At 42.7% G+C, this 25,896-nt stretch overlaps 2 protein-coding genes across 47 annotated transcripts in view; one reads left to right on the top strand and one right to left on the bottom strand.

The window, feature by feature from the left end:
- Positions 1-211: 211 nt before the first annotated feature.
- LOC126426725 (E3 SUMO-protein ligase ZBED1-like) lies at positions 212-7,186 on the bottom strand. Of its 46 annotated transcripts, none has more exons than XM_050088654.1 (12): positions 6,585-7,185; positions 4,637-5,646; positions 3,857-4,525; positions 3,706-3,775; positions 3,465-3,535; positions 3,279-3,349; positions 3,093-3,157; positions 2,907-2,971; positions 2,725-2,793; positions 2,540-2,603; positions 2,264-2,444; positions 212-2,169 (listed from the first exon to the last, which is right to left on the bottom strand). In XM_050088654.1, the coding sequence occupies exons 1-3, from the start codon at positions 6,769-6,771 to the stop codon at positions 3,872-3,874; spliced, it is 1,851 nt and encodes a 616-aa protein (XP_049944611.1). In that variant the 5' UTR covers positions 6,772-7,185; the 3' UTR covers positions 212-2,169; positions 2,264-2,444; positions 2,540-2,603; positions 2,725-2,793; positions 2,907-2,971; positions 3,093-3,157; positions 3,279-3,349; positions 3,465-3,535; positions 3,706-3,775; positions 3,857-3,871. The 46 variants fall into 46 exon arrangements, with proteins under 46 accessions (XP_049944611.1, XP_049944608.1, XP_049944617.1 ...); XM_050088651.1 differs by having other exon boundaries at positions 212-2,225; positions 2,322-2,444; XM_050088660.1 differs by having other exon boundaries at positions 212-2,225; positions 2,374-2,444.
- A 10,008-nt stretch (positions 7,187-17,194) lies between these two features.
- The window catches only part of LOC126426666 (protein roadkill-like), a 59,962-nt gene continuing 51,260 nt past the window's right edge, over positions 17,195-25,896 (top strand). The window contains exon 1 of the mRNA XM_050088551.1: positions 17,195-18,012. Within this exon, the coding sequence (XP_049944508.1) occupies positions 17,447-18,012 (566 nt within the window). The 5' untranslated portion in view covers positions 17,195-17,446. The remainder of the gene's footprint in view (positions 18,013-25,896) is intronic.

Here is a 25,896-nt window from a genome sequence, read left to right as displayed (position 1 = left end):
TGAGCAGAAACTCAGATTGGAAATGGCAGGTAATCTGCAATGGCCTATTCAGTGGAACCAACAAAAGAATTTGCCTAAAGGAATTTAGGGTACCCACATAAAATGTAAATCTGGATGTTCAAACAGGCGAAGGGTCCCAATGCACCTGAATGCAAATTCGGTGCCAGAACCACAGTACAATTTTCTCAGTAATTTAACATGTGACCACAAATACAAATGTATGAACTTTTTTATTTCATCCAAGAATATCTCAACATAATACAACAAACATCAATAATTCAAAATTTGGGTATACACACAATGTTTAAAGGATCTCTTTAAGGTTGGGACAGGTGGTCAGCCGTGGCCTTGATGAAGGAACCATCCCGGCATTTGCCTTAGCGATCCAGGAAAACCATGGAAAACCCGAATCAGGATGGCCAGACAGAGCGAACCCCATCCTCCTGAATATGATGGTCAGTGCTGTTAATAGCTACACTGCCTCATTCAGTTGTTACCTATTGTACAATGTTCTGATTTACATGAAAATAGATCTTACCACTAGCAAAAATAATGATTAAATATATATGCAATTACACTTTAACATTTTTCTTTATCACTTTACACAAACAGACCACACAACACTTTGTTCACGGAACTTCAATAAACTGCCAGAGGCTGCTTCAGCAGTTGCTGCATATATGAGAAGTTATCTGAAACAGAAGAGCAGGAAACAAACAGCAGAAATATCCTTGTCTAAAGACACTTTAGAAACAACATAAAAACTTGCATCAACTACTTAGCTGACTCACATTAGTAGTAAACATATTCACTTAAGGCATGTCTAGCAATTAATTTAATATGTTCTTCAAACTTCTAAATGTATGCTGATAAAACTACACTAGAGTGTGACCACAATGAAACTAACAATGTAAGGGATATCTTTTACACAAATTCTGGGATGTTAACATCTGAATAGCTGTTCTCTGCAAAACACTTTTTTATAGTTGGAGGGTCCAGCATGTGAAGTAAGATACTGAAACTTGCTAAAGACTTACTGAAATTTATCTTTTGATGCAGTTTTAGATTTGAAGTTAACATTTAAATACCTCGCATAATGACTGACTTTTTAAGTAAACAAAATGTCCATGAAAGCCTCTAATAATAATTCCATGTCCCACAATGTAATTTCATTTTTTTAAAGAGTGGAGCCCCTCCACACTGCCACTAACAAAAGTTCTACAATCACCTCTGCATTGATTAGTTTTTTAATCAATACAGGTCCATCAGGAGATAGAAAATGGATGAAAAATGTAACAAGAATTGAGATTTTAAGGGCAGAGGGCAAAACATGTCATGGCAAGCACCAAGGGTAAAAAATCCTCCACAACTGTTGGACAGGTAGTAAGAGCAGTAGTGGATATCTTGCTGTCTGCAGCAGATCATGCAAGGGTAGGTCACATTAGTAAGTGGGTACCATGCAGTTTGATACTAGTGTTATAACCACCTGCACATCAGTACAAATGCATGTTGGAGCACATCAGGCTACAGTGGGAAAGGCCAGTTGCACCCTTTCTGTACTCCAACGTACTTACATTTAATGCCCGATTTAATAAAAATTATACTCTTCCATTTCTGGCACCCTTTCTAGAATACAAACTAGCAAAATTATGAGAATTTGTTGTGTTCCACCACAAAGATAGGAAAACTTATGTGTTTTGCAAATGAAATTTAGTATTGAGCACAAGAGGTTTCACCAATTCACATTTGGCATTTTCAGTGGTATTCCTTTCGGTCCTATTCAAAGAAACCATTTCTTCCAGTAAATATTTCTCAGCAGGTAACCTATACTGCAAGTCTACAAAGGCTGAAGTGTTGTTATCATTATAATAAAACAATTTCAGTTAATATCTGAGGAAAATAGCATATTAACAATAATATATGGATTAGTGTTAACACACATGAAACTGATGTCAGTATTATTTTAAGAAACTTGAAATTCAAAATAATTAAATGTCAGAATGGGTGCTACAGCTAACAATTTTTAAGTACAGCAGAAAACAAAATGCTACTGTACTTACAAACTTTGAGGTGCCACTTGCCTCGACACAGGCTACCAATAACCCACAAGTATTTTTGACATCTCATGCCTCACAGGTACTAAACTGGATTGCAATCTGATGATTGCTGCTATCAACATGAAAGATAATATAGTTGTATCCAGTGACCAAATTTCAAAGCCGATACTGAAATTAAGTTCTAAGTTACAAATTCCAGTATTTACATATACATCACTGGTAATCCATTCACGTGTCATAACATTAAACTCAGTGCAAATGTACCTCCATTTTAAGTGAAAGGTCAAGTTTGCCATTCTATGCAAGACACTATTACCTCATACTTCAAGTTTGCCTCTATAGGACTGTGTAACATTTGCTGCTGCTGGAAGACTATCGGAGCCATAACTGGAACAAAGAGCTCCGAGTTACCACCTGCCAATATAAACAAACTTCAATTTTAAACTGAAGGTGAAATATGTCATATGTATTCAAACCACTACCACATTATTCTTCAAGCTTCTCGCATTATGGCTGTGTGATGTCTGCTGCTGCTGACTTCTGGAGCTGTAACAGGAACAAAGAGCTTTGAGTTACCATATGCCAGTTTACTCTTAAGGACTGTAACTGTACCTTCATTTTAAGTGAAAGGTGAAATTTGCCAAATGTGTATCCAAACCACTAGTACCTTATTCTTCAAGTTTCCCATTTTATAACTGTGACATCTGCTGCTGGTGGCGGTTTTCTGGAGCTATAACTGGAACAAAGTTCTATGTGTTACTGACTGCCAAACTACATTACACACTTCAAATGTACCTGCATTTTAAGTGGAAGTTGAATTTCCCACACATGTATCCAAACCACTAGTACCTTATTCTTCAAGTTTCCCATTTTATAACTGTGTGACATCTGCTGCTGGTGACTGACTTCTGGAGCTATAACTGGAACAAAGAGCTTTGAGTTACCATTTGCCAGTTTGCTCTTAAGGACTGTAACTGTACCTTCATTTTAAGTGAAAGGTGAAATTTGCCAAATGTGTATCCAAACCATTAGTACCTTATTCTTCAAGTTTCCCATTTTATAACTGTGTGACATTTGCTGCTGGTGACTGACTTCTGGAGCTGTAACAGGAACAAAGAGCTTTGAGTTACCACTTGCCAGTTTACTCTTAAGGAGTGTAACTGTACCTTCATTTTACGTGAAAGGTGAAATTTGCCAAATGTGTATCCAAACCATTAGTACCTTATTCTTCATGTTTCCCATTTTATAACTGTGTGACATCTGCTGCTGGTGACTGACTTCTGGAGCTATAACTGGAACAAAGAGCTTTGAGTTACCATTTGCCAGTTTGCTCTTAAGGACTGTAACTGTACCTTCATTTTAAGTGAAAGGTGAAATTTGCCAAATGTGTATCCAAACCATTAGTACCTTATTCTTCAAGTTTCCCATTTTATAACTGTGTGACATCTGCTGCTGGTGACTGACTTCTGGAGCTATAACTGGAACAAAGTGCTCTGACTTACTGACTGACAATATACATTACACTTCAACACAAAACCACTAGTACTCTTTTAATGTAGCATAACAAATATATGCTATGCCGTACAGTTATATCTCCATTTTAAGGGAGAGATTAAATATGCCAAAAATGTACCCAAACTAGAATTACCTTACTGTTATAATATCCCAAGTATTAAACTGAGACTCATCTGCTGGTGTTGGTGTGCCTCTCGAATCCACTACTGAAACAAACATCTAAGATAAGAAAACCATATTTTGGGACCAGTAATCTCTCATTAAATACAATAAATAACACGTACCCTGTAACAGGAAATTCAGGAGTTAGTACTGTTCATATTTAGAAATATAAGTTTTTCAACTTTGGACGCCTTCAGCCGTGTTCGCCTTTCATTTATAATGATACCAGTTTTAGAAAATATTCTTTCGCACGGCACAGAAGTGGCCACTATATTGAATTTTTCCCTCACCACTTTAGCAATATGTGGGAAAATATATTGATTTTCACGCCACCATGCCAGTGGATCCTCACTTCTACTAATAACTGGGCTGTCCATGTACCTTTGTACTTCCACAATAGCAGCTGACTGAGGAGTGCCCTGGGGCTGTGTTGATTTTACAATTGCATCATAGACACCCCATACTGACAAGGGATCAGTGGTGGTTGAAGTTGACACAGTTTCATGGCTCTGGCCTGTGTTTGTCAGTCTTCTGTCACCCATCTTTTGTGCTACTAGTTCAATAAGCTGTTTCTTTGCGTTATCTGCTGCAACTCGGCTTTCAAACACAAGAGATTTAAACCGTGGATCTAGTAGAGTGGCTACTCCTATAGATTTGCTCATCTCTACATTGTGGAAACGGTCCTTCAGGCCTTTTGTTAATTCTTCAATGATAGTCCTTGTCACACTGTTAAATGGCCGTTTCAAAAGTTCTGCACACACTGATAATAATCCCCTTGTCAGAACAATAACCTGAAAATTGGAATAAGTTCAATGTAACACAAACAGTACAGTATCTCAGAAATGATTATGCCATAATACCACAGCTAACATTTTAGCAAGAAAAAAAGCTGCTTAACTTACTTGGCTGCCAGTAGGATATGACTCAGCACTAAGCTGTGTTGAAACCTGTGCAAATGGCTTCAACACAGAGCAGAGTTCTGAGCAGATGTTCCATTCCTCGTCGGTAAGTTGTTCAAAATCAACTGTGAATAGTACAAGTGAAGTCTTCACTGCATCTTTAATTTCAACTATTCGCTCCAACATATACAGAGTAGAGTTCCACCTTGTTGGCACCTCCTGCACCAGTTTTTTAACATGACCTGCCCCATTATTTTGTTGGTATGTCAGCAGTCTTTCTGTTGCCTTGCAGCTTCTCTTGAAGAATGCTACAATAGTTTTCACTTTCTGCTGAATTGACACAAAATGTTTTAGTGCATTCTGAACAATAAGATTCAATGTATGTGCATAGCACCCAAAGTGTTTCCACTTTAAAATGGATACTGCATTTTTAATATTTGGTGCATTATCCGTCACAACCAGCAAAACTTTGTCTGTCAGCCTGAAGTTATCTGTCGTGCCTATTAGAGATGCCGACAGATTTGGAGCAGTATGTGCACCAGACAATTGGGAACATCCTAACAACACCGATTGCAAGGTGAAATCTTCAGACACAAAATGCCCTGTCACCGCCATGTAACCTTCATTTGCTGCCGATGTCCAGCAATCTGTGGTCAAACAAACTGTCTTCGCAGCTGACAGTTTGTCTACCACTTTCTCTTTTGCTGCTGTGTATGCTGCTTGCAGCATTACATCTGAAATATGCTTCCTGCTTGGTAACTCATAACCAGGATTAAGGGCCCGCACAAAACCCCGAAACCCCGAATCTTCAACGACTGAAAATGGTTGGAAGTCTTTAGTGAACAGCTGAAGAAGTTGCTCATCTATCTTCTTTTTCTGATTCACTCCGATCCTTTTGGAGAGGTACGATGTCATAGAACTTTGAACACCTTGCTGCATTGAGGGGGCTGGAGCAGCTCGCTCCTCTTCCACACTACTGGTGCCAAGGATCACCTCTACAGGAAGGGATTCACCTAGAGAAAAATAGGTTTCATATCAGCATAAGCACAATAGAAATGATGCCATATTTTTGGTGATATATATTACATTGTTTGCGTACAGTATTCTACATGGTACTTGCAGCTTGAATATTTACTTCATGCAAGTTGACAATTGACTCAGTTTTAGTAATGACTATAGCTTCAAGTTTCTTCTTTAATCCTAGCAACACCAACACATTTTCAATAATGTGTATTGGGGGGAAGGGAGGGTACTGTATTTCCACCCTGAAAAATATCTTAATTGTTGTTGACATATCATATTTTAAACAAATACTGATGCATAAGTAGGGCCCTGAACTTCAAAATATTCAATATGACTGTCACTGTGGAAAGTCACATGTACTATTAATGTGTCAAATTTTTGGGTTAAGTTTCACCACAAAATTTAAAACATTTATGGAATTCAGTTGAAGACTCCATTAAAAACAATTATCCTTTTCAAAATTTTAAAATATGAAACGGTATCTAATTCTCTCCCACCCCCCCCCGCCCCCCCCCCCCCCCACGGGCATCGTCAGGGTTACAAACAAATGATACACAGGAATGAGTGCTGATACAATCCGCTATCCGATTAGTTACTAATAATTGCGAGACGACAGTTCATATATCACACAGTGGAATTTTATTAGCACTATCGTTATTACACCTGTAACAATAACTTCGAATTAAATAATTAAGTATTCCGGCACCATATGCAACATAATTTAATGTTTGAAAATGTCAAGGCAAACAGGTGCGGTGGTATCGACAGCTTAAGTAGTCACGACAAATGAAAACTTGCGTGTAAAAATGCACAAAGCACCACACTGTATAGCATGCTCTTATCTTAAAAAAATAAAATAAAAAAATAAATGATTATGCATGCACTGAAATAACCGTAATTGCAATAAATATATTTTTTCATTACTCACCCAAATCTAGCTCCGAAGGTCTTTGTGAAGAGAAATCCACAATTAAATGTGATTTCTGGAGATGTTTCTTTAAATTCGTCGTCGTCGATTTGTACGATAATTTCTTACCGCACAAAGTACATTTCGCAAACTCTCGATCAAGAATTTCGAAATATGACCACATTTCGCTTGTCCTCGACCTCTTCATGTTGGCAACTATTGGTAGTAAGCAACAACACAAAGAAAAACAAGAACGCGGAACGAAAGTCAATACCCTCTAACGCAACCAAAGGCCGGAAAGAGAGTGACACCTGTTCCAGTGTTCCGGAACACCAAGAATTGCAGAGAAATGAGACAATAGATTCCCGTTATTTGCCATCCCCTCTCCCCGATGGCCCAGTACGAAAATATTTGTTCGCTCCAGTTACTACCCCCTCTGGAAATATCACCGGGATCTACGACCTTTAACTGAAGTCACCGAGTCAGGAACGTCTAGACACACAGTTATTCCGTTACCAACTTCCAGGTTATCTGTGGTGGTAGCCCGATAACTGCCAGAGAACTAGAACTGCGAGCCAATAACGATAACGTCGATAACTGTCAGAGCAGAGGAGAATACCGATCTCTGACAGTTATTTCCATAGTCGCTCGAATTCCTTAGTAACTCTCCTTGTACTACCCCTCCAAGCTAAATTAACGCGTAAGGCGGTGGCTCAAGGTATCGACTGTACTTGTTAATGCCTGTACTGCAGCTCCTATCAGCCACGGCTCGGACATTAACTTTATTTAATTGTTTATACTAAAAGTAACGAAGGCCCACGAAATAGTACACAGTTCCTATCAACAGATGGCGCGCAGTCTCACAGTTATTCCCATGGTCTATAGAACGCCTTCCAAATGCGCAGTACGATCTTCGGTCAACAGATGGCGCGAGGCACTGTTGACACTAAACAGTTATTGAAATAACTGCCAGAATCAGAGGAACGGTTATCGCAGTAACCGTTACTTCTCAGTAACCGGTTATTTCTATCAGTTACGTTATTTTTTGCCCACCTCTAGTGCGTGTGGGCGCAGCAGCAGGTGGGGACGACGCGCAGTCGCCCCGTGCTGTCTGAAGGGTGCGAGATTTGTTTGCAAAAAATGTTGCAACTATTGCCGGTACTAATAGTTGAATTCAGTATAAAGAGCCGCAAAGTACAGACAGCTGTTACAATTGACAGTATGTACTCAGTTTAATCTCAAAACAAACAAATTTTTTCGTTGTAGTGATCTGAAAAGGCGGCAACATGCATTTCACAACTCATTTAGGTACAATAAACTCAGCTTGCTACTAAGTGATAGAATAGAAATGAAGGAAAATTACTTGTTCCCTCAGACACGGCCTCTCGCGAAACAAATTTTATTGCACGCAACTTCCTGGCAGATTAAAATTGTGTGCCGCGCCGAGAGTCGAGAACTCTGGTCATTTGCCTTTCGCGGGCAAGTGCTCTGCTGCGGAAGTAGAGCTATGAGGAGGTGTTTTGAGTTGTGCTTCGGTAGCTCAGGTAAGCCGGCACGGTAGCTCAGCGTGTTCCGTCAGACCTGTTTGGCCTGTGCAATAAAAAAAAACTGAGTCCAAGGATCAACAAACGAACCAGACCGGATGTCATGTGACGTCCGCAACGAACAAACACAACGATCAACAACGAACAAAATGCAAAAAAAAAAGTGGTAGAGCACTTGCTCGCGAGAGGGAAAGGTCGGGAGTTCGAGCCTCGGTCGGGCACCCAGTTTTAATCTTCCAAGAAGTTCAATATCAGTGCACACTCTGGAATTTCACTCTGGAAATTTTATTCCATGTTTAGAAGTGAAACTGTGACTGAAAGTACTCTGGTGAAGTAAGTAGGATACTTCAGACTCCGTATTGGCTAAATAAAATTCGTTTATATCGACAAGCCTACATCAAACTACAAATGGCCCACGTCGTCTGTACAAGCCTCTTACAAATAGTTACGTAGATGAACCCATTTCGTTAAATAAGGCGCCTCAAACGACTTCTGGAGGCAAAAAAATTTTATTCTCAGTATTTCACTCTGTTATCCGGCGAATTTAAAAGTTATGTCGTAAACTGCTCGCTAAGAGGTCCAAACTTGTGTTTAAAGCCCTCTTACAGCGAGACAAGTATTACGCTGAACGAGACAGATACGGAGATTGCCATCGCATCTCGTGGAGCCCAAATAACCCACGATACGTTCATCGATTGTCTGGGAATGACAGCACATGGCAACTTGCAACAGTTTGAACATTATCTCAAACCTTCTCAAAAGTTTCTCTCGCTTCCATGCATAACGTCAAATATTCGAGACAGTGGCGCATTTGTAAAGTAATCGATTACACGTGTAGTATAAGTGCGAGTTGTAGTCTTGACAGAATCGGCCGTGGCGTGGGGTTTATACTGGTTGTGACTTGTGAGACCTCATGTCGCTGTACCTCATGCCGCTGTAGGACTTTCAGCAAACTTGCAAGTCTAACACTTAAGTCTGTATGTACGTGCCGGCAAGCCGCGTGGCAGTGCGTGGCAGAGGGTACCACTCACTGCTCCCATCCGCCTTGGCTGTGCCGCTCGCGAGTGGTACGTGGCTGGCGTCATCGGCGCTAAGCCCGTGTGTAGGCTGCAGTTTCTGGAATTTTCTCGTCGCGCTCATTTCGCCGCAGGCCTGAAAGCGTCGAGGAGACACACTTGCACTGCGGCACTGCGGTTTGTCGGCAGGAAGCGGGCGTCCGCGCGGTGGGTGCAGATAAGTGCGTGTCGCCAGTCCAGGGTCGGCAGCGGCGGGAGGTGACGTCACGCGGCCACGCTGGTGATAGTCGGCGGGGGTGGGCGGGAAGCCAGCGAGGCGCAGAGTAGAACGGCCTCTGTGCACGAAATACCCTCCACCACACACAGTAAAGTGGCCTTAGGTTTGAAGATGCAGGTGGTAACTCATTCCTGCTACATTATGCATCGCAATATTAGTTTTTAGTACTTCATGTTTAGATTTGATTGCTACGCGTAAGGGGCGATGTAACGAATTAACAATTATGCAGACGAGAGTATACCGGTACATTCGTAACAGGAAACACTGGAACCACTTAAAATTTACGGTTTACGGGTGGAACAACAGTTTCCTTCAGGTTGTATAAATAATGTAATTGTTCACATGCAGGCGTACTTTGACAACACAAATTGTACGGTTTTGTGGTGAATGTGGTTCGTCGATTGGCGGTCAGCGTCCTCCTTCCTGCTCCACGCTTCCGCAGTGCGTTCCTGCCGCCACCGAGTCCACGGCACTCCCACCAGAGCCCCGCTGGTGCCAGCCCGCCCGTTGCTGAGGAAGGGCCGTCTTTAGGCCTGGGCGCGACACGGCGCTACAGCGCGACGCGCACGAATCACGCGTGGCGCGCGTGTCCAGCGCAGGTCGAGACGCGTGCACGTGTTTTGCACGCGCCGGCTGACGGCGCTCCACGCTGACAGAAACGAAGCGCGCGCACACTGTAATCTTTCTCAAACGATTTTACAGAAACTACTCGGTAACATTATTTCATTTTTTACTTGCTTGTTGCGTTATATGGCAGCTTCGTGGCCAAGTGCCCATCATCTCGCTAATTGTCATACTTATTTCGATATACACATTATAGTAAGAACTTCGAAAAGCCTGCAATGAAAAATAAGGGTCGCTATGATTTTGCGTTTGGTTAAACCATATGTTGTTGCGTTTGAAATTTAGCCAACATGCTGAATTTTTGTTTAGACTTGGGAGGAGGTCTCTATCTGCCTCCGATCTCGAGAAAACGGATCCTATGTAGCGCGCTCACTTCCAGTCTCACGCCCGCGAGAATGAAATACGCGCAACATCTCTCGTATCTCCTAAACCGCTCGAGACATCGAAACGAAAAGTTGGCGAATGATAGCACACAAGGAGAATATTTTGCTAATTCGTAAACACAGGGAACTTTATATTTGGCGATATATCAGTACTTATACTTCCCTTCTTATTTTTTTTGACTCCATTGGTACTAATTTCTTGAGTTATCGACAGCTAGCGAAACAAGATTTTCCTAGTTGTTGTTGTTGTTGTTGTTGTGGTCTTCAGTCCTGAGACTGGTTTGATGCAGATCTCCATGCTACTCTATCCTGTGCAAGTTTCTTCATCTCCCACTACGTACTGCAGCCTACATCCTTCTGAATCTGCTTAGTGTATTCATCTCTTGGTCTCCCTCTACGATTTTTACCCTCCACGCTGCCCTCCAATACTAAATTTGTGATACCTCGATGCCTCAGAACATGTCCTACCAACCGATCCCTTCTTCTGGTCAAGTTGTACCACAAACTCCTCCTCTCCCCAAATCTATTCAATACCTCCTCATTAGTTATGTGATCTACCCATCTAATCTTCAGCATTCTTCTGTAGCACCACATTTCGAAAGCTTCTATTCTTGACTAAACTATGTATCGTCCACGTTTCACTTCCATACATGGCTACACTCCATACAAATACTTTCAGAAACGACTTCCTGGCATTTAAATCTATGCTTGATGTTAACAAATTTCTTTTCTTTAGAAACGCTTTCCTCTCTACTTCGACATTCATCAGTTATTTTTCTCCCCAAATCGCAAAACTCCTTTACTACTTTGTCTCATTTCCTAATCTAATTCCCTCAGCATCACCTGACTTATTCGACTACATTCCATTATCCTCATTTTGCTTTTGTTGATGTTCATCTTATATCCTCCTTTCAAGACACTGTCCATTCCATTCAACTGCTCTTCCAAAGCCATTGCTGTCTCTGACAGATTTACTATGTCATCGGCGAACCTCAAAGATTTTGTTTATTCTCCATGGATTCTAATACCTACTCCGAATTTTCCGTTTGTTTCCTTTACTGCTTGCTCAATATACAGACTGAATAACATCGAGGAGAGGCTACAACCCTGTCTCACTCCGTTCCCAACCACTGATTCCCTTTCATGCCCCTCGACTATAAGAGCGGGGGGGGGGGGGGGGGGTCAGCGTAAACACCACTAGTCCTGCACATCTGTTTTTTTTTCCTTTCTTTAGTCCAAAGTGAGTTTGTGAAAACGTGCCTTCACATTTTTGAGGAAATAAAATTACTATTTCCGCTGGATGGGCAACTAGTTTAAATGTTAAGTCATTTTCTATTACTTTCAAAAAATACATTTTCATTAAAACTTAATCTCCCTTTGTACTGGTTAAAGAAATCTACGCCAATTGGCATTTTTATACATCGATCAGCGATTATAAGGAAGTCATGGAGTACACGATTTATTTTCAATCGCAACAGAACTTCCTGTTTAACAGGTTTTCAACTTTTCCTGTAGCTACAATTATCTGCAGCCCCGTTACTGGCATTATTACAACTTCATTTCTATTTGGCAACGATCCTAACAAACTTTTACCCACAGCACGTAAACCACTGCCACTATCTGCCAAGCACTGCACTTCTTCGTTCCACACTTGCAGACTGATTACTGGCTGACTCAACACCTTCCCTTCATTGCTGGTGTCAGAACCCTGCTCCAAAAAATCGTTCACAACCTCTCTTCTATCGAAATCTTCCCTGTTTCCAGAAATTACACAGATTTTTGCAGAATTACCCACATCACTTTTCTCCCCCATACTATTTATTCTGTTCACTAATGACAGCTCAAAAATTTTTTCCGGCGTTTCGCCATTCTCCGTGTTCTCCTTCCCCACCGCCCCAATCTCTCTCTCTATCTCTCTCTCTCATGATTAGTTGGCTGACCGCCATTTTGGTCACAATTTTCCTGCCTCTCCCTTATAGCCTCACAAATGTCATTTATAGACAATAGTATTTCTTCTATACTGACATCACCAATCTCTTGTAATTCTGCAGCTTCTGTACTTATTCCTTCCCCAGAACATGACTAGACTTCAACTTGGTTGCTAAGGACGTTCTCCGCTAATTCATCACCCGTTTCGTCTGCAATACAGTGCTTATTTTGTGTCTGTCCAAAAAATCTCCTAGACCTCCGTTAAATGTACAGATGTGTGTATATAGCTCGTTTCGTCTGTTGTTACTACCTTCTTCTGCTCCTCACTCACAGTCCCAGCCTGTTTAGTTCTAACACGTACAAAGGGTTTTTGCTAGCGGGTTCAAATTGCTACTTCCCATCTTGTAAACGCTAGCCCTTTCACAGACGGCATTTAGTTTAACGGATTCTGTACCATTTCTTAAGTTTACCACCATTTGCTGTCACCTTGGCGCATCATCATCCTCTCGCACCGGAGAATACGGCCGATAATTGAGCACCTGCTCCCCATTATTTCGCCTATCATTTGTTGGGTAGCGCCACCTCCTGCTGTTTCCGGGGCTCACACCAATTCTGTTAACGTTTGCATTCTGCCGCGGTTCTGCATTATTTGGTGGTCTGATGTTACGATTTGCATGCTCCTCCTCATGGAACAACTTGTCAACTCTCTCCAAACAGCAATGAATTTATAAACGTCATCCCTAGGCGCTGCAATAATTTTGTTTCGCCAGTTCATGGGCAATTTACCTTCCAGGCCCATAACAATTTCTTCTGTCTCGGCTTTGTCGTTTAAATATGAAAAGTTTGTCGTCCATTTTAACGCAAACTTTCTTAAGCTTTCCTTCCTAGGATTAAACGTTTCCCTAGCCCAGAAGCTATTTAGCAACTTCATTTGTTTTTGCTTGCCCCAAAATTCTTTAAAAAACGCCTCTTTAAATATATATAGAATATCGTACTGTTTAGTAGCAATAACCCCCCAAATTCTAGCCTCTTCCTAGAATTGAGAGGTAATGAACCCTATTTTTTGTCTGTCTGGCCACAAACTAGGTAGAACTCCTTCGAAGTCATTCCAAAATTCTTTTGGATGTATATTTTCTGTTGAATCAAAACTGCCTTTTAGCGACATATGATATTTCAGATAATGCTGCTACAAAACTACACCCACTACTGTTTGTTCCATATCTGAGGTTAGTTTCAACTTGGCATAATCTACTGCTGTGCTCACCAGACTTATTTTCAACCTCTTCTACCTGGTTAATTAGCTGAAGAACATTTTCTTCTGTCTCGCCCATTCAGTCGGACACACTTCTTACTTCAGTCATACATTTGGCATATTCAGAACTGATTTTACTGCCTAACAGTTTGTGATCTTAAAACACACACACACACACACACACACACACACACACTACCGCCGTTATTTTGACCTAGTTTCTGCACTCTATCTTTTATCACTTCTGCCCTTTGTTTGTTTCCAATAGCAACTTTTTTCAAGGCATCTGTTAATTCTTTTTCTACAGTTCTAGTGGATTGTTGGCAGTTATTCTCAACTTCAGAAATTTTGCCATCCACTTTACTTTCTAACGACTTCAGATCATTTTTCCACATATATTTTAAAACCGCAGTCTGCTTTTCAAGTTTTCCATTGATGTTCTGATCAGTTGTTTCAGCCAAATTAGTATGTCCATCTTTCATAGAATCCATTAATGCTGCAAACATATCCTCTTTGTTCTATTTTCTGCTTTACTGTTCCCTGTTTATCTTTTTCCTTCGGTACCATTCCGAATTTGGTATCCACATTTGATTCAGTAACACTAGCAATATTGTCATCACGCAATTGATTGTTACCGATTTCATGCGTAATGTGACTTTTTTTCAAATTGCTCTGAGCACTATGGGACTTAACTGCTGTGGTCACCAGTCCCCTAGAACTTAGAACTACTTAAACCTAACTAACCTAAGGACATGACACACATCGATGCCCGAGGCAGCATTCGAACCTGCGACCGTAGCGGTCGCGCGGATCCAGACTGTAGGGCCTAGAACCGCTCGGCCACTCTGGCCGGCTTAATGTGACTTTCAGGATCTTCATTGTCTCCACTAGTTACATCAACTGACGTACTTGAAGCAAAGTCTACTTCACCGTCCGTAAATAACAAAGAAACATCCTCAAAAACCTCCTCTTTTACTTTAACATCTACTCCTCTCTGTTCAAGCGTGCTAGTTTGTGAAGCACTTCCACTGAATGAGAATCCTTCTTTTTTCGTATTTACAAAATCTTTATCACTTACCATGTTACTCAGTCTGCAGCTCGCGCGCGCGCGCACACACACACACACACACACACACACACACACAACAGTTCTAACAAACTCATCTTTCGTCGAATGCTGCAGCCTCGGCGTGCAGAAACTGAGTGTCAGACCTCCTCCGTCTGCCGCCGTCCCAGTTTCAGGGTCCCCGCTTGTCGTGTAAGTTGGTAGCGCTGCCCTGCCGTATTGCTGCTCGTTGATGCCGCTATGAATGAATTTATTTACCTTCACTGTAAAGCACTTTTGAGACATGTAGCACATGCAGACATGAAACTGGCAGACAACTACTTCCTTCGGAGCTCATACTACACACGACCGTACCATTGAAAGCCTGGGCTCTGACTTCTAGGATTGCTGTAAGCATTCTCCGTTTGCAAGAGAAGAGATGCGTGAAGAATACTCCGTTGCGATTGCTCAGTCTGCATTAAGGCCAATACAAAAATATTATTCTCCTGTGTTAGCGCGCTTTTTTCATGACTAACAAATCAATAAACAACACACTCGAACTGTACTTTTTTCCAAAATATTTGACATTCTGATACTTTATTTATACTTTACATTATTAACTGTTTACATTTACACTGAAATTAGCTTCCCTTTACCATAAACATACTTGACACACTATAATACAAAATTCCCCGTCGTCTTAATTCACAGTGTATTAAAAATTCCTCACGTTACTTCGTACGGCGTTTGTCACTATAACAGTGATCTACATATTTACTTTAGACCACATTCACACATCATCCACACTACTAAAAACATACACAAAACTGTACAACCATAAAAGAAAAATCCTTCAAGAAATAAACAGTACAATTCACTGTTTGTTGAATGTGTCTGTCCGCTACTGTACTCTGGTGGATGACAATTTGAACTGCGTACTCGGCTGAACCCACTTCACGACCTTTCACTGTGAACGCACGTCAGTCTCCCGACGCACGGGCTTCATCCCCTGTGTGAAGCAACTCCTGCAAGGGTACACGCATGACTGCTTGTTAAATGACGAATAATACAGATTCAGGTCATAAAACAGTGTTGTTTTCCTGAATAACAGGAGAAGTAAAGAGAACATCTCGTTGAATAGAGTAATACTATAGTTCTGTACAGCCTATTTAGTATTTTGGTAGACGTCTATTTCAAACCATTTCCATACCAAATAACATTGCACTGTAGAAAAAAAGATGGAAATAATGTCCTTGCCGCTTCTGGAGCTTGTTCTCCAAATGAAATATGCTGAAAGAAAAGGTAAAGCTTGAAAATGGTATTATTAAAGATCTGCTGTTATTCACCAATGGCATCAGTCGGACAGAAAGGGTGTGATACTGCTGGAACCGACTAAGGATGGACTTTACACGGTGAGTCACCTAATGTTACCGCTGGATATATTTCGTAAACCACATCAAATACTGACGAACCGATTCCACAGACCGAACATGAGGAGAGGGGCTAGTGTAATTGTTTAATACAAACCATACAAAAATACACGGAAGTATGTTTTTTAACACAAACCTACGTTTTTTTAAATGGAACCACGTTAGTTTTGTTAGCACATCTGAACATATAAACAAATACGTAATCAGTGCCGTTTATTGCATTCTAAAATGTTAATTACATCCGGAGATATTGTAACCTAAAGTTGACGCTTGAAACATTGTCCCCACTTCATTGCAGGGGCCCAAACAGCTGCAACATACATCGCGTTTCTACAGAATGATCTGCCAACGTTCCTCGAAAATGTCCCCACTGGAAACGCGTCGACGTATGTGGTATCAGCATGATGGTGCACCTGCACATTCTGCAATTAACACTAGGCTGGCCCTTGACAGGATGTTCGACGGGCGTTTCATAGGACGTGGAGGACGCATAAATTGGCCAGCCCGTTCTCCTGATCTTACATTTCTGGACTTCTTTCTGTAGGATACGTTAAAGGAGAATGTGTACCGTGATGTGCCTACAACCCAGAGGATATGAAACAACGTATTGTGGCAGCCTGCGGCTACATTACACCAGGTGTAATGCGGCGTGTACGACATTCATTACGCCAGAGATTGCAATTCTGTGCAGCAAATGATGGCCACCACATTGAACATCTATTGGGCTGACATGTCGGGACACACTATTCCACTCCGCAATTGAAAACGGAAACCACGTGTGTACGTGTACCTCACCCCTCATGGTAATGTACATGTGTGTCAGTGAAAAAGACCAATAAAAAGGTGTCAGCGTGTGGACGTAATGTGCTGTTCCAGTCTCTTCTGTACCTATGGTCCATCACTGTTCCCTTTGGATCCCTACGTAATTCGGTGCTCTCCGATACAGACGATTGAACAACAGAGGAGTTGTATTCAAGCGTCAAGTTTAGGTTACAATATCTCCGGATGTAATTAACATTTTAGAATGCAACAAACGGCACTGATGACATATTTGTTTGTATGTTCAAATGTGCTAACAAAACTAACGGGGTTCCATTTTAAAAAAAAACGTAGGTTTGTGTTAAAAAGCATACTTCCGTGCGTTTTTGTATGGTTTGTAGTAATCAATTACACTAGCCCCTCTCCTCACGTTCGGTCTGTGGAATTGATTCGTCAGTACTTGATGTGGTTTACGAAATATATCCAGCGGTAACGTTAGGTGACTCACCCTGTATTTATCAACTGTCGCTGGAGACAGGTGTGGCTGTCACTCGTAGAGGTATCGTCAGTCACCTGTATGCTGAAAGGGCTGCTCCGTGTTGCCGTGTTTCAGAATCGTCCGCAATGGAAGCAGTTAAGGACATCACAGAGACGGTGGCTGTCGACCTGGGGGACCTGCTGGACGCCGGGGACGACGCCATGGTGATACTCGAGGCAGGTGAGACTCGGCTGGTGGTGCACAGGGCCGTCCTGGCGGACAGGAGCCCTGTGTTCGCCGCCATGTTCGCCCACGACACCCTCGAGGCCAGCAGCGGCGCGGTGAGCATCCCGGACGTGGGGGGCCCGGTGCTGAGGCAGCTGGTCTCCTACCTGTACACCCAGCGGGCCCCCCAGCTGCCCGGCGCGGCCCCCCAGCTGCTGGCCGCAGCGGATAAATACGGGGCGTCGCGGCTGAAGGCGGAGTGCGAGCGGCAGGTGGCCGCTCAGCTGACCGTCGAGACCGCGGCGGCCGCAGCCGTACTCGCAGTCCGCCACTCCTGCAGTGACCTCAGGCGAACCGCCATCGAATTTATTAAGGCACGTACCCACGAGGTGATGGCCACTCAGGGGTGGGCAGATGCGATGCTTCATCAACCTAAGGACTTGATCGAAGTGAGCAGATTGCTGTATGATCCACCACCACAAACCAGGTAAGTGTGAGACAACCGACTGATTAGTGTCTCTCGGTTCTAGGTGTGTGTATTTCCAACTGTATAATTTTTCCCACTGAATTTTCGTAGACGTGTGTCTGCTGTAAAATACACCATCATAGACAGTCATTTCACGATAGCTCACAATGCTATCATTACCCTCGTGTAGCAGTTTCAGCGAACCCCTAAACTGAACAGTGTTCATTACCAGGTATGCTAGCTAACAAAAACCATCAAAGAGCCAGTTTGTGGGCATTATATTAAACTACATGTATACAGAAAGTGGTTGTTTAGGTTTTAGCATCAACTGTCATGACAGAGGGTACACTCACTGTGTGAATAGAGCATGAGGCAGACTGCTGTGGACACAAAGCTGTATTGCCCAGCACAGGCTCAGACACAGTGATGGGTGTAGTTTGCAACCGGCAGCCTGTACTGGTTGCTGTAGCCCTGTTCCCATGAAGTGGTCTCTAAAGTTGTCCATTGCCTCTGTGGCTGATGACAATGAGACACCTTTGAATAGTGCCACACTGCATGAAGATGATGACAAAGTCACTTACAATCGACACCTCGAGCAAGGTAGTGTACTGCAGAATGATTATAGAGGATGGTGGTAACATTTTTACAAATTTAGATGGCTGATGTTGACCTGTGGAAGTTTCGTCTTGTATAAAAGCAGATTATCAGAGTAATCACTATTCACACCTTAGTATTACAGCTTTGGCTCTTACGTAGTTGTCGGTCACTTTCTTTCCACGTGCAAGCCATATGCCAGTAACTATTCCAAGATAATTCTTATTTCTCTCCAAATCCAGACAGTACACGGAAGATGTTAATTGCTCTAAAGGCACATTATATAAAAGAATGCTCTGCTGGGAGGGCTTGTATGGAAGATGTTCAGAAAACCAGGTGAAGTAAGCATCGGTGCCGCAGTGTCTGGCTGCTCACACCTCTCACAGCCTGAGACCACCTCGCAGCATCACAGGCCAGACCTACCAGCAGTTCCAGCTGGTCCCATAAAATTAAATCTTCCCACCTCATTTTGTTTGCCTCTGTACTCAGCATTACATAAAGCTCACGCAGTGCTCGGATACGTTCCCTTCTGTGACACACAGAATACCGTGCCTTACTGTGTATTCGACGAACAGGTGTCCACCCCTGTGTGTGTGTGTGTGTGTGTGTGTGTGTGTGTGTGTGTGTGTGTGTGTGTGTGTGTTTCAGTGGATCTATGGCTTTACTGTAGCCACCCAGTGAACACTACAGGCTTCCATTCTCCTGTGGCACACCTTATGACATTATCTATCCCATCCATTGTTGTTGCTGTTCCACCTCTGATAGTCTGTGATGCTTAAAGTGGCTGTGCGACCAGAGTTACCATTTTTCTGCACCATCTTACAGTTACATATGTTCATACAAGTCTAATAGCCACTAACACTGATAAATGATCATTTATTTTTCGTTTAGATTTTAATACTTATGCAGTATTTCAGTGTTCTGCTCATGGGTGATTCTAACGCTAGGATTGGAAATCGAACAGAAGGGTATGAAAAGGTTATGGGTAAATTTGGAGAGGATATGGAGGCCAACAGGAACGGGAAACAACTCTTGGATTTCTGTGCCAGTATGGGCTTAGTAATCACAAACTCCTTTTTTAAACATAAGAACATTCACCGGTATACTTGGGAAGGCAGGGGAACCAGATCTGTCATTGACTATATAATAAAAGATCAGGAATTCAGGAAGGCTGTGAGCGACACACGTGTATTCAGGGGATTCTTTGATGACACTGATCATTATTTAATCTGCAGTGAAATTGGGATTGCGAGGCCGAAAGTGCAGGAGGTCAGGTCCATATGTAGGAGGATAAGAGTGGAGAAACTTCAGGATAAGGAAATCAGGCACAAGTACATAACAGCGATCTCAGAAAGGTACCAGTTAGTTGAATGCAGTCAATTACAGTCATTGGAAAAGGAATGGACAAGGTACAGGGACGCAGTACTAGAAGTGGCTAAAGAATGTCTTGGAACAGTAGTGTGTAAAAGTAGGAGGAAGCAAACAGCTTGGTGGAATGACACAGTCAAGGCAGCCTGTAAAAGGAAAAAGAAGGCGTATAAAAAATGGCTACATACCAGAACCCAGGTAGACAGAGAAAGTTATGTTGAAGAAAGAAACAAAGCCAAACAGATAATTGCAGCATCCAAGAAGAAATCTTGGGAAGACTTTGGAAACAGGTTGGAGACATTGGGTCAAGCTGCTGGAAAACCATTCTGGAGTGTAATTAGCAGTCTTTGAAAGGAAGCTAAGAAGGAAATGACAAGTATTTTGGACAGGTCAGGAAAACTGCTGGTGAATCCTGTGGATGCCTTGGGCAGATGGAGGGAATATTTTGAAGAGTTGCTCAATGTAGATGAAAATACGATCAGTAATGTTTCAGATTTCGAGGTACAATGGGATAGGAATGATGATGGAAATAGGATCACGTTTGAGGAAGTGGAGAAAATGGTCAATAGATTGCAGTGCAATAAAGCAGCTGGGGTGGATGAAATTAAGTCGGAACTCATCAAATACAGTGGAATGTCAGGTCTTAAATGGCTACACAGGATAATTGAAATGGCCTGGGAGTCGGGACAGGTTCCATCAGACTGGACAAAACTAGTAATCACACCAATCTTTAAACATGGAAACAGAAAAGATTGTAACAACTACAGAGGTATCTCTTTAATCAGCGTTGTGCGTAAAATCTTCTCAGGTATTGTTGAAAGGAAAGTGCGAGTATTAGTTGAGGAGCAATTGGATGAAAATCAGTGTGGGTTTAGGCCTCTTAGAGGTTGTCAGGACCAGATATCTTTAGCTTACGGCAAATAATGGAGAAGTGTTATGAGTGGAACAGGGAATTGTATCTATGCTTTATAGATCTAGAAAAGGCATATGACCGGGTTCCTAGGAGGAAGTTATTGTCTGTTCTACATGATTATGGAATAGGAGGCGTTGGGTTCATGGTTCAGAGTAGTTTCAGGGGTAGGACAAGGCTGCAACCTGTCTCCACTGTTGTTCTTATTATTTACGGATCATATGTTGAAAACAATAGACTGGCTGGGTGAGATTAAGATGTGTGAACACAAAATAAGCAGTCTTGCATATGCGGATGACTTAGTTGTGATGGCAGATTCGATTGAAAGTTTGCAAAGTAATATTTCAGAGCTAGATCAGAAATGTAAGGACTATGGTATGAAGATTAGCATCTCCAAAACGAAAGTAATGTCAGTGGGAAAGAAATATAAACGGATTGAGTGCCAAATAGGAGGAACAAAGTTAGAACAGGTGGACGGTTTCAAGTACTTAGGATGCATATTCTCACAGGATGGCAACATAGTGAAAGAACTGGAAGCGAGATGTAGCAAAGCTAATGGAGTGAGTGCTCAGCTACGATCTGCTCTCTTCTGCAAGAAGGAAGTCAGTACCAAGACTATGTTATCTGTGCACCGTTCAATCTTTCGACCAACTTTGTTGTATGGGAGCGAAAGCTGGGTGGATTCAGGTTACCTTATCAACAAGGTTGAGGTTACGGATGTGAAAGTAGCTAGGATGATTGCAGGTACTAGTAGATGGGAACAATGGCAGGAGGGTGTCCACAATGAGGAAATCAAAGAAAAACTGGGAATGAACTCTATAGATGTAGCAGTCAGGGCGAACCGGCTTAGATGGTGGGGTCATGTTACACGCATGAGGGAAGCAAGGTTACCCAAGAGACTCATGGATTCAGCAGTAGAGGGTAGGAGGAGTCGGGGCAGACCGAGGAGAAGGTACCTGGATTCGGTTAAGAATCTACATCTACATCTACATCTATACTCCGCGAGCCACCTTACGGTGTGTGGCGGAGGGTACTTATTGTACCACTATCTGATCCCCCCTTCCCTGCTCCATTCACGAATTGTGCGTGGGAAGAACGACTGCTTGTAAGTCTCCGTATTTGCTCTAATTTCTCGGATCTTTTCGTTGTGATCATTACGCGAGATATGTGTGGGCGGTAGTAATATGTTGCCCATCTCTTCCCGGAATGTGCTCTCTCGTAATTTCGATAATAAACCTCTCCGTATTGCGTAACGCCTTTCTTGAAGTGTCCGCCACTGGAGCTTGTTCAGCATCTCCGTAACGCTCTCGCGCTGACTAAATGTCCCCATGACGAATCGCGCTGCTTTTCGCTGGATCATGTCTATCTCTTCTATTAATCCAACCTGGTAAGGGTCCCATACTGATGAGCAATACTCAAGAATCGGACGAACAAGCGTTTTGTAAGCTACTTCTTTCGTCGATGAGTCACATTTTCTTAGAATTCTTCCTATGAATCTCAACCTGGCGCCTGCTTTTCCCACTATTTGTTTTATGTGATCATTCCACTTCAGATCGCTCCGGATAGTAACTCATAAGTATTTTACGGTCGTTATCGCTTCCAATGATTTACCACCTATGGCATAATCGTACTGGAATGGATTTCTGCCCCTATGTATGCGCATTATATTACATTTATCTACGTTTAGGGAAAGCTGCCAGCTGTCGCACCATGCATTAATCCTCTGCAGGTCCTCCTGGAGTACGTACGAGTCTTCTGATGTTGCTACTTTCTTGTAGACAACCGTGTCATCTGCAAATAGCCTCACGGAGCTACCGATGTTGTCAAATAAGTCATTTATGTATATTGTAAACAATAAAGGTCCTATCACGCTTCCCTGCGGTACTCCCGAAATTACCTCTACATCTGCAGATTTTGAACCGTTAAGAATGACATGTGTTCTTTCTTCTAGGAAATCCTGAATCCAATCACAAACCTGGTCCGATATTCCGTAAGCTCGTATTTTTTTCACTAAACGTAAGTGCGGAACCGTATCAAATGCCTTCCTGAAGTCCAGGAATACGGCATCAATCTGCTCGCCAGTGTCTACGGCACTGTGAATTTCTTGGGCAAATAGGGCGAGCTGAGTTTCACGTGATCTCTGTTTGCGGAATCCATGTTGGTTATGATGAAGGAGATTTGTATTATCTAAGAACGTCATAATACGAGAACACAAAACATGTTCCATTATTCTACAACAGATTGACGTAAGCGAAATAGGCCTATAATTATTCGCATCTGATTTATGACCCTTCTTGAAAATGGGAACGACCTGCGCTTTCTTCCAGTCGCTAGGTACTTTACGTTCTTCCAGCGATCTACGATAAATTGCTGATAGAAAGGGGGCAAGTTCTTTAGCATAATCACTGTAGAATCTTAAGGGTATCTCGTCTGGTCCGGATGCTTTTCCGCTACTAAGTGATAGCAGTTGTTTTTCAATTCCGATATCGTTTATTTCAATATTTTCCGTTTTGGCGTCCGTGCGACGGCTGAAGTCAGGGACCGTGTTAAGATTTTCCACAGTGAAACAGTTTCGGAACACTGAATTCAGTATTTCTGCCTTTCTTCGGTCGTCCTCTGTTTCGGTGCCATCGTGGTCAACGAGTGACTGAATAGGGGATTTAGATCCGCTTACCGATTTTACATATGACCAAAACTTTTTAGGGTTCTTGTTTAGATTGTTTGCCAATGTTTTATGTTCGAATTCGTTGAATGCTTCTCTCATTGCTCTCTTTACGCTCTTTTTCGCTTCGTTCAGCTTTTCCTTATCAGCTATGATTCGACTACTCTTAAACCTATGATGAAGCTTTCTTTGTTTCCGTAGTACCTTTCGTACATGATTGTTATACCACGGTGGATCTTTCCCCTCGCTTTGGACCTTAGTCGGTACGAACTTATCTAAGGCGTACTGGACGATGTTTCTGAATTTTTTCCATTTATGTTCCACATCCTCTTCCTCAGAAATGAACGTTTGATGGTGGTCACTCAGATATTCTGCGATTTGTGTCCTATCACTCTTGTTAAGCAAATATATTTTCCTTCCTTTCTTGGCATTTCTTATTACACTTGTAGTCATTGATGCAACCACTGACTTATGATCACTGATACCCTCTTCTGCATTCACGGAGTCGAAAAGTTCCGGTCTATTTGTTGCTATGAGGTCTAAAACGTTAGCTTCACGAGTTGGTTCTCTAACTATCTGCTCGAAGTAATTCTCGGACAAGGCAGTCAGGATAATGTCACAAGAGTCTCTGTCCCTGACTCCAGTTCTGATTGTGTGACTATCCCATTCTATACCTGGTAGATTGAAGTCTCCCCCTATTACAATAGTATGATCACGAAACTTCTTCACGACGTTCTGCAGGTTCTCTCTGAGGCGCTCAACTACTACGGTTGCTGATGCAGGTGGTCTATAGAAGCATCCGACTATCATATCTGACCCACCTTTGATACTTAACTTAACCCAGATTATTTCACATTCGCATTCGCTAATAACTTCACTGGATATTATTGAATTCTTTACTGCTATAAATACTCCTCCACCATTGGCGTTTATCCTATCCTTGCGGTATATATTCCATTCTGTGTCTAGGATGTCGTTACTGTTCACTTCCGGTTTTAACCAACTTTCCGTTCCTAATACTATATGCGCACTATTTCCTTCAATAAGAGATACTAATTCAGGAACCTTGCCCTGGATACTCCTGCAGTTTACCAATATTACGTTAACTTTTCCTGTTTTTGGTCTCTGAGGACGGACGTTCTTTATCAACGATGATAATGTCCTCTCTGGTAAGCCGTCAGGTATTTTATCGTTTCGCCCAAGGGGGGTCCCTCTAACCTAAAAAACCCCCGTGTGCACGCCACACGTACTCTGCTACCCTAGTAGCTGCTTCCGGTGTGTAGTGCACGCCTGACCTGTCTAGGGGGGCCCTACAGTTCTCCACCCAATAACGGAGGTCGATGAATTTGCAACCATTATAGTCGCAGAGTCGTCTGAGCCTCTGGTTTAGACCCTCCACACGGCTCCAAACCAGAGGACCGCGGTCGACTCTGGGCACTATGCTGCAGATATTAAGCTCAGCTTGCACTCCGCGTGCGATGCTGGTTGTCTTCACCAAATCAGCCAGCCGCCGGAAGGAACCAAGGATGGCCTCAGTACCCAAGCGGCAGGCGTCATTCGTTCCGACATGTGCTACTATCTGCAGCCGGTCACACCCAGTGCGTTCAATAGCTGCCGGAAGGGCCTCCTCCACATTACGGACGAGACCCCCCCCCCCCCCCCCCAAGCACACCAAGTGCACACTGGCATTCTTCCCCGACCTACCCGCTATTTTCCTAAGGGGCTCCATAACCCGCCTAACGTTGGAGCTCCCTATAACTAATAGGCCCGCCCTCTGTGACTGTCGGGACCTTGCCGGAGAATCGGCCACTGGCCCAACAGGCGAGGCATCCTGTGGTGGCTCGGAAACGATGTCATCACCACTAGGAAGCACCCCGTACCTGTTGGAAAGGGGTAAGGCAGCTGCCACGCGGCCAGATCCCACCTTCGCCTTTCGGCCAGGCACGCGCGAGCCCACCACTGTCAGCCATTCACCCTGGAGTGATGGCTGACCGGTAAGATGCTCACTGCCGGAAGACGCAGCGACATCAGTAATAGGTTTAACATTAGAAGAGGCACCAATGTTAGCACTGAATAGGGGATCATGGAGGAACTGTATAAGGGGGGCTATGCTCCAGACTGAACACTGAAAGGCATAATCAGTCTTAGATGATGATGATGATGATGATGATGATGATGATGATGATGATGATGATGATGATGATGATGATGATGATATCAGAAATCTTGTGTTCGTGTTCGAGATGACACTGCATTCCCTGAACCAATTGTAATGAACATAGAGCCAGTGTTGTAAATCATTCAGTGTCTTTCTCTTTTATTCAATAAAGATTAACATCAAAATTCCTTGTTTAAACAACAAACATATTAC

The sequence above is a fragment of the Schistocerca serialis genome, chromosome 11, assembly GCF_023864345.2.
Source record: "Schistocerca serialis cubense isolate TAMUIC-IGC-003099 chromosome 11, iqSchSeri2.2, whole genome shotgun sequence".
NCBI classification, from domain to species: Eukaryota; Metazoa; Arthropoda; class Insecta; order Orthoptera; family Acrididae; genus Schistocerca; species Schistocerca serialis.
The sequence above is the reverse complement of the archived record's forward strand: the minus strand, read 5'-3'. Positions and strand labels throughout refer to the sequence as shown.

Coding starts and splice junctions, on each gene's coding strand:
- LOC126426725 (XM_050088648.1), bottom strand. CDS start 6,771: ATGAAGAGGTCGAGGACAAGCGAAATGTGGTCATATTTCGAAATTCTT. Junction 5,647..6,584: donor ACCTTCGGAGCTAGATTTGG/GTGAGTAATGAA, acceptor ATTTTTCTCTAG/GTGAATCCCTTCCTGTAGAG. Junction 4,526..4,636: donor CATATCCTACTGGCAGCCAA/GTAAGTTAAGCA, acceptor TCCAATTTTCAG/GTTATTGTTCTGACAAGGGG.